Consider the following 9,077-nt stretch of genomic DNA (forward strand, 5'->3'; position numbering starts at 1 on the left):
AAGTTTTGAAAATCTTAACACCGGCCGCTTGTGCAAAACTGGACGCTTCCGTGCTATTATAGGGTACGTTATTTTTTCCCCTCGAAATACTGTCCATGTATTGGTGTGCGTTTTACTAGTACAAAACATTGTTTCACCCAAAGCTTGGCCACTTTCTCGTATAGTGGGTGTGGCCCATAAACAGATGGCCAACGAACAAACGATGTGGTCAGCGTTTCGAAGCCTCGTGTTCATCGTGCTGTTGTTACACGTCGCCTCATGCGCCTCGGATCTCTTCACAGCAACCGAAGACATGCAGGAATCCATAGGCACCGAGCACATCGCGCTCGAAGACGGCCACTTGTACGTCTTGTTGCAAGACCGTAAGCTGGCCGCTGTCAGAAGCCACTACGAAGCATTCAGGATCACCAAGTCACTGAGACCCGGTCACAGCGCCATAGCAACGTTCCTCTTCCACAGCAGACTCACCGAGTTCACCTCGTACGGTGCCCCGAGCGCAGCGTATCTGTTTCTCGGAAGTCTTCCCAACGCTTTCCTATCGCCTTCGTCTAGACAGTGGTGGCCCACAGACAGTGACGTCATCGGAGCCTCTACCGGAATATGCAAACTGCAACACCTTTACGATATTCCCGTGGATAAAATGGCGGCCATGAAGTCCAAATTATTGCCACCTGCATCAACCGAAGATTTCGCTTACGTGGCCAGGGGCTGTCCAATGACTGGAAAGTTTGGAACCACCACTGCCTGGAGCCAGGCCGCGCTGGCTAAGACGTCGTCCATTGCGGGTGCCCCTGTTCAGAGGCTTCGACTGGGTCTTGGATGGTTGCAAACCAATGACCAGCGCTGGCGGCCGTTGAAACGACGGGCAAAGTATACAACGGCCGGCCAAGTCTATCCTTCGCCGCCGGAGATAGATATCGATGAATACAAGACCGTCTGTGTTCGAGAGGGATTCCTGAGGCCGTCAGGCAGCACACTTCTATGCAAAATGTCCACGAACTTCGGAGACCCGCGCTTGATTCTGCAACCACTCAAGCTAGAGGTTCTATCGGAGAAGCCGCGCGTAGTGGTCATCAGCGACTTCCTGTCTACATCGGAAGTGAATTACATCAGATCGGCAGCGCGCAGGGGATTCGTACGTGCAGGCATCTATTCTCCAGAGAACGTTTCAGGGGTGGCAAGCTGGAAACGAATCGGCAAGGTAGGACAGCATGCATTTTTGCAAACGCTTTTTTTGTGACCTGAAATGGGCAATAACTTCTTTGGCTGTCCCCAGTTGAGGGTTCCTCGATATCTTCCGCACAAACACGGGAAGAAATAGTTGATCGAGGCACCTATGTGCATTGATCGACCCACGGTTGCGTCGTTAGAAACTGCAGACGATGCTGCTCGGTCGGACCGGTCCGTTAAGTCTGTTTTCCTCGCTTGTATTTGACTACTATATGCGCTGATAGATGTGGCATGAATTTATATCTTTGAAATAAATGAACCCCTCCCACTGCTACAATATTTTTAGACCACGCGGTGATAGCGTCCGCAGTGTAGACGCACTTCTTCTTTTCGTCCTGTATTATCACAGTTCGCTTGACGAAATATATTCCGCTTGTTCATACAGCTCCTAAGGTAGCCAAGTATGCTTTCAGTGAGTCGCCTCGTCAGTGCTGCTCTTAGAGTTTACAGTAGGCTCGTCCTGCAAGCACTGCACGGATCTTGCAAAGTATACCTTCATTTCACTGTAGTTGTATAGATGTATGCACTTTAAACCACGGCTTTACTAGCTCAGTACTTGCAGAGAGCCTCCTGAAGCAGTTTTTAACGCGAGCCTAAGAGGCCACTCCTCCATCTTACGCTGTGATTGTGCTGCGTGTACCGCGAAGACCTGGCGCAATTTTTTATCTCAAGACATTAGCTTTTTGAGTGCAACCTCTGTTTTGATGTACGGAAGTAGTGAACAAAATGGCAGTCGAATTCGAGACATTACTGATGGTGATATTCAATGCATTTACATCCGTTCTCTTATATTGTGAAACAGACGACAACGTTCCTGCCAAAATGCGGCACGTGTCACTCCCGTTTCCTGGAAATCACCAGCGTATTCTCACGTAGTTGTGCCCGACGTCCTAGAGCGCACCTTTATTGCACTTCTTAGTAATATGAAAAACCCCCCATACACTTGCTTGGCCGTCTCATATAGCGATGAAGGCCGACAATCAGTGACGTCAGAGCACCACATACAGAACACGTGTGTTCTCTAGGCGTGATGACACAGCAGCGATAACGCTGAAATTCGTACGTGGGTCTCTACTGAACAGCAAACAGAGCGCTCTGTTTCGAACAGGTAAGTATATTATATTCACAAGCAAACTACGAGTAAGGTTTACGAAAGCGCTGTGCTGTAGCCGTGCAACTCCTGCGGTTATTGCGTCCGATATGATATCTTCCACGGACATTATAATTAGCACGGACAGGTGATCAAGTATATAAGGAAATTTTATTAGAAACTAAATATGCCCACATTATCATTATTTTTTGTTTGCCCTTCACAGGTATCTTGGCTCTGGGACTCGGACAGTAATAGGCTGCAGCGCCTGTCTCAGCGCATAGCCGTTGCGACTGGCTTGTCGCTAGAATCTGCGGAGGCGTATCAGGTGGCCAACTACGGCCTCGGCGGGCACTACACGCCCCACATGGACGCCCATCGGTTCGATAAGGTGGCGGACCACGTGGACATTGCGGACGGCAACCGACTCGCCACCGTGCTCATGTACTTGTCCAACGTGGCCGCGGGAGGAGCCACGGCATTCGTCAATCTCGGCGTCGCCGTCAAACCCCGCGTCGGTGACGCCCTCTTCTGGTACGACGTGGAACCGTACGACGGAAGCGAGTTCCCCGAGCACATGTCTTTCTGGCATCAGAAAAGGCAAGCGGACCCGCTCACGACGCACGTCGGCTGTCCCGTGCTGTGGGGATCCAAATGGATTGTCACCAAATGGATTCACGAGCGAAGCAACGTCGTGGTGGAGTACAACACGCCTGGATGACATCAGCTTCTGTACAAGGCGACATCTAAACCCCTTTGGTGTCCGAGTGAATAAATTCGCACATCATTTCTTAACTTATTTCAAACTGCACGAAAGGCCGCACTTCTCCGAAATGATCAGACTGACATTTCTAATTATTTTGCGTATACATCAGGGGCGTTAACAAGTCGTACTTTGCGTGCCGGAAAATCCGCATGTTTTTTCGTATCTTAAAGGAGCACGGATGGCCAAACATTTGTGGCTTTTATGCTTTCATGGGCAGGTCTACATGGCAATCGCGAAATTGAATTGAAAATGTTCCAACATATGTAAAATTAACACTATTTCATCGTTAATTATGATCAATTTCGGTGACAAGGGGGCAAGAAGCTGAGTTCGTACGGCAGCGAAATTGTTGTCATAAACCTAATTGCGCTTATGGCATTATTTGTCGGGAGAAGAGCGAGCGATTTCCAGCAGACTTTGAAATTTAATTGTAAATTCTACGCCGCATGTTATGAAAAAATCCGTAAACACGGGGTGGGTGCTCGAGCCAACGTTTCGACAAGTGGGCTTGTCTTCTTGAAGGCTGGAACATTATAGCCGCGTCTTGCGCTATAATGTTTGGTCCACATGATCGCAAGAGCCTCGATCGGCAGCATAAAAGACTATGTTAAGAAACATTCAGGGAGCTTCGCACTGCCAAGCCTGAAGGAAGTGCGGTGCTGGGACGGCCTTTTTTGTTTTAGTTTTAACAGCGAAGCCGTTTAAGCTATCGGTAACTTGTGCTCTGTCGTGCAGAATTTCACAGGTGGCTATCCGCCACAGGAATTGGGCAAGCCCCCCTACCGAGCACAGAAGGTTCGAGCGTTAAACGAAAACTCTGCTCCGTGAAGTGGAGCACGTGGAACACGTGAAAGAGAGAGAGAGAGAAAGAGACAGAAAGAAAGAAAAAACATGGCTGATCCCTCTGTCATAGGAATCGGTATAACACGAAAGTGAAACGTGTCTTCACAGAAGTTGTGCTTATTATCTAGTGATATATGAGAGGTTCTGCAATGTCTGTTGGTGTTTGGCAGCTATAGCACCGTTTGACGTCGACGCACCCATGTTGACGCCTAGTGGATAGTCTTCATCGCGACGACTAAAGCCCATGATTATGATTAAACCGTTGTGGTAGCTGAAGTTGTGAACATATATTCGGAATCAGCGAATCGTGATTCGCGCGTAAAGATGACATCAACAAGCTCACAATCAACACTGGTACCCGATATGCACTTCTTCAAAACGTCGTCAATTAAGGAGAGAAGCGGCACGGTGTGCGCTTTCGGGTAATGGGTTACCGACGTGGTCATGCATACACTACCACACTGCGCTTCAGCAATACGGGAGGCAGAGGTTCGTAGCTTGAGCCGTTAACGCGTGCGTCCGCTGGCCTCTGCCTCGCTCCACCAAGGCTCGACATTCGCCCGTCGAAATCCTGTCCTTTTTGCAACGCCTATTGCAGCAGTTTTGTTAGTCGGTGCTCTCGCAATCGAAGCAGTTGGCGGCGAAGAAATCCCGTTGGTGCATGTGGAAGCTGCACTACTCCGATGAGCCGGCGCACGCTAACACGAAGCGAAAGGCAAAAAACGTAACTGCGTCTAGGTTCCCTCGGCAACGCCAGCGCGGCCAGTGTCCCTCGCTGGTATCGACGCGGTTTAACCATGACCTCCTGATATCGCGCGCAATCTCGGAGTAAGCGCTAGTAAATGTCGATCGTGACGCATTACTTCTTTCCACATCTCACAGACGGCGGCACCGCCCCGCCTATCTACACCGCCAACAGAGAGCACCGCGCGAAATCGGATGTGTGATCGATATAAGGCGCGTTCGTGGAATGTCCGTCACCTCCCTAGTTGGCTTAGTCGGTTGAGCGTCGGGCGCTTACCGTCGCGGCCGTAAAGTCGTGGGTTCGATTCCCAGCGGTGGACCTTTTTCTTAGTTTTTTTCTGTCTCTTTAATCCCTATTTCTTTGTCTGCTGTCACCGTTCATTTCTACTTCTTTCTTTATGTTTCTATACATTCATTTCTCTAGCTTTCATCCCTTTCTCTCTCTCTCAATTCCTCGCTTCCTCTTTCTATCTATGTCTTTTGGTCTATATATTTCTCTGCCTTTTTCTTTCACTCTATTTCTCTTTCTATGCTATACTTTACTCCCTCCCCCTCACCTCACTCCCACACCCCAGGTATACCATACCAAGGGTTATGTTGTGCTCAACGCGCACCGAGCGTGTGGTTTAATGCTTCCCACCCACTGCAAAGTGCTCTGCCATAATTCTTCATCGTCATCAGCAGCGTCAACAAAGTGCACATAATACCTTTCAGATGTGTAGCGGTTACTTCGCTTATCCCTAGAAAGACCAACAATGGCGTGGTGGGGGTTCTCCTATACTTCACAAAACATATGATTTTCGGCGTAGTCGATATCTTGCGGAAAGCCAAAACTTCAGGCACAGTTGCCGTTGCCCCAACGCGAAGCTGCGCTCAGAATTCGCATTATTTTGCTTACAGAATACTGCAGGCCCAAAAAGGGGCCGAAGCAGGAATGACGAATGTGTACAGAAATGCATTTAGACAATGCGAACAAATTTGTCAAGAACACGTACTGAGCGAAAAATAACACGAATAAATTGAAAGAAAAAAGCGGAAACATGAAGAGACGGAAGGCACAAGCTGTATAATCATTAAGAAATAGCAATGCGAAGTGTAAACAGCAAAAAGTGTTCTGGTTTGGTTTCTTACCCCGCGGCATGTAAAATAACTTCTTGCTGTCTTCCGTTTCGGCACCAAACCGCACAGCAACAAGGCGTATGGGACCTTCCGGAATAAAATCACGGCGGCAATGTACACAGCGGGACAGGCGAAACTTTCATGGCCGCAAAGGAGCGGGACAAGGTCACGTGCCACTGATCAGCGTATCGCCGGTGCCGTCGGCTTCATGAAAGCCTTTCGATACTTTGGAATGTATTGAGGGACTTGACGGGCGCCGTCATTGCTGTGCTCCCCTAACGCCCGTTCCGATTTGTCCGAAATCCCACCGGAGTGGCGCGTTGCACGCTCCCCTTCTGACGAGGATAGGCTGAGCATGCGAGGAAGAGAGTTGGCACCGTACATTCGCAAACACTGCTAAGGCACACACAATCGACATGTGCGACCGACATGTCCGTTCACGTTGGTGTGTACCAGGTTGTGGGCACTGCTTTTAATACGCGTTTTGCGTTCGCTTTCGACACGGCCGCGCAAAGTGAACCGCAACAGCATGTGCCGCTGTGGTCAGGCTTCCACCTCGGCATGATTTACACCGTCGCGTGGGGCTGTTGATTCAGGTGAAGGCGAGAGTGGCGTCATCGACATTTAAACAAAACACGCATCTACACTCTAAGAAAAAAAGAGTATGCGTGACTCTTTTCGGAGAGTTCTGACTTGCCACGTATAGGACTCTCTTTAAATAGTCACGGTGACTCTCTTGGTGGGTCAGGGTCGGCTCGCTCTAGGAGAGTCCCCTGACCCTATAGGAAGGGTGGAAAGACTCTCATCCGGAGGATCACGTTACCACTTATAGGGAGTCAGACGACTCTTGCCTATAACGCTCCTAGGGGGGTGAAGGGACCCACACCGAAGCATCAAGTGACTCCACAGTATTTTAAGCTACTCATTTGATCCTTGCTCTACTTTTGCCGCGACTACTGTTGAAAATAGTGGAGTATTCATTTTAAGCAAATCCAATAATACTTGCCGTTCTGGCCCAGCGACTGTAAAAAAAGAATAGTTCAGTTTTAGCATTATTTTAATAAAACTCGTCAAAACAACACATATTTTCCAGCAAAGTTATATAGAAAGCGCGAAAAGATGGTCTGTGATTCCCAATTAAGAAGTTTGGGTATTCCTCATTTACATGCTTCTATGAGTATAGCCATAGGTCCCCTCAATTTTTACTGGTCACGAAACTTCCCCGTCACTCTATGGGATAGCTTTGTGTGCCGCCAACTTTCACCGCGGGGCGGCGCCACCATTGTTAGGGGGGCACCCGCGGCGTCGAAGCAGTCGGCGAGGCGACGGCGTGGTGCGTTTGCTTTTGTGTGTCGTGCTGTATCGCGTGTGTGCGGTGCTTTCTGTGCGCCTTATCGTATTCAAACGTGACGAATACTTAGCGGCAACGTGACGAACGATGCAGAAGACGTCCTGCGTGCCGCACAGTCGCTCTGGCGAACAAGGCGCTCGTCAAGGCCAGCGCGGCGACGGCGTGCTGTGTTCGCTTTGTTTGCGTCGTTTTATCGCGTGTGTGCGGTGCTGTGTGTGCCTGTGACCATTTTCGTATGGGAAAAATAGCGGCAGCTTCACGAACGATGACGAAGACATGCTGTGTGCTGCACTGTCGCTCCGGCTATAGGAACCGCTGAAAAGTATCGTTGTTTGTGTTCCCCAGCAACCCCGAAAGCCGCGAGCAGTGGAGGCGGGCGATACCACGTAAAGAAACGGGCGCATTCTCGTTCAGTTCACCAAACGTTCGAGCATGCGAAAAACATTTCTATAACGAGGACATTATTCGCGAAGACGAATGCGTTATAGAAGAGGTTGCCGCGCGAAAGAGTGAAGCTGAGGGCCGGCGCTTTTCCTCGACTATTTGAATGTCTCCCGGCTTACTTGGCCAAAAAGAAGCCGGCACCTCGGCAGTTGCTTTACAGGCGGCCGGTCAAGCGTCATTGGGAGTCTTCGGAGGATTCCAGTGGGGAAAATGCTGTGCAGAGGATCCGCGTGGACGTCTCCGACGAATTGGATGCAGTAAATCATGGTAAATATCGCAGTTTTACGCGGCTTGCTCTTCTGTGTTCTTCGGCACGCTGATTATAACGCAAGTTGAGCAAACGTGATGGATTTCGTAAACCTTTGTGTTTTTTTCCCCTTGTTCTGCAGAAAGTATGCCGACGGTAAACACGGCTGAGGACAAAGCTTGCAAAAGAGAGGAGGCTGTGTGCAGCGCTTCGGAACAGTTGTTTGTGTTCTTCACTGTTTTTCACTGTTTAAGTTCTTCACTGTTTGCCTTCAGTTTCTGCCTTCAAAATAAAATAATTTAGCCAGCAATTTACTGTTTGTTATGAATATATAGAATAGATGAATCCCACTGGCTTTCACCTTTTAATAAGGTGCTAAAAGGATTGAATATTTCCTCTAGATCAAACAGCTGCTCAAGACCCTTGTTCAACTTTCGTCCAAGTGAAAGAAGCTGCTGTAGAGCATGGCTGGGAAAATACATTATACAATCGCTTGGCACTTCGCAGAGTGCAAGGGTCCTTAGCCATTTTGCAAGAAAGAAAAAAAAAGAAACTACGCCATGTGGCTCTGCAATGTGCCTGTAAATCTAAGTACACGTGTTTTTGCGCCTCATCTCCCTGGTAGGGGAGCGCTTCAACAAGCATGTTTAGCAGCACACCTTAGCTGCTTAGCCACCGAGGCTGGTAAAAGAGCCTTATCAGAGTTTTCGCTCGTATTATTACAATATTGCTGTGACATTCACTTCAGAGTTTTGTACGTGCAGTCTGCCCGAGACAGAACTTAGCGACGCATGGGCCGTCTACAATTTTTTTCTCTAACGTGGTATTTCGTACGCCGAGCGTCGGTGGCGCACGGAAATGTACCAGTAACGTTTAACTCGGTCATGTATATTCAGAGGAATTTAAGCTAAGTCTTTTTTCAAAGCATGGATAATTCGCCGGGAGAAAGTATCATCGCGTAAGTTGCGCGCGTCCAGTACGTTTTTGGTGAAGAGACGGGATTCACGCCCGTCGTACGTACGGCTGTGTTGGTCGCGGTTCTTCCGCTGACGTCGGCTACAGCCTCGTGTAAAATAAAAAGCGTCAAAAAGGCATGACCGAGCAGGTCTTTGCTAAATCAGCGTGCAGGGCGTGGCTGCACGCCGATTTCGCCGCGATCGAAAGGAATAGAACACTGCCGCAACCGAACAGACATTTATGGCCGCTACGCGCAGATACGAGTACGCTGCCTGTACGCGATGGG

At 49.2% G+C, this 9,077-nt stretch overlaps 1 protein-coding gene across 1 annotated transcript; it reads left to right on the top strand.

Moving 5' to 3' along the window:
* The first annotated feature begins 202 nt into the window (after positions 1-202).
* LOC119398735 (prolyl 4-hydroxylase subunit alpha-2) lies at positions 203-3,041 on the top strand. Its single transcript, XM_037665559.1, has 2 exons — positions 203-1,201; positions 2,547-3,041. The coding sequence occupies exons 1-2, from the start codon at positions 203-205 to the stop codon at positions 3,039-3,041; spliced, it is 1,494 nt and encodes a 497-aa protein (XP_037521487.1).
* The last annotated feature ends 6,036 nt before the right edge of the window (positions 3,042-9,077 follow it).

This window comes from Rhipicephalus sanguineus, chromosome 7 (genome assembly GCF_013339695.2).
Source record: "Rhipicephalus sanguineus isolate Rsan-2018 chromosome 7, BIME_Rsan_1.4, whole genome shotgun sequence".
In the NCBI taxonomy this organism is placed as follows: Eukaryota; Metazoa; Arthropoda; class Arachnida; order Ixodida; family Ixodidae; genus Rhipicephalus; species Rhipicephalus sanguineus.

What these genes read in the sequence shown, in the direction of transcription:
- LOC119398735 (XM_037665559.1), top strand. Translation starts at nt 203, where the DNA reads ATGTGGTCAGCGTTTCGAAGCCTCGTGTTCATCGTGCTGTTGTTACAC. An exon ending in GCTGGAAACGAATCGGCAAG is followed by an intron (nt 1,202 to 2,546) that starts GTAGGACAGCAT and finishes TGCCCTTCACAG; the next exon opens with GTATCTTGGCTCTGGGACTC.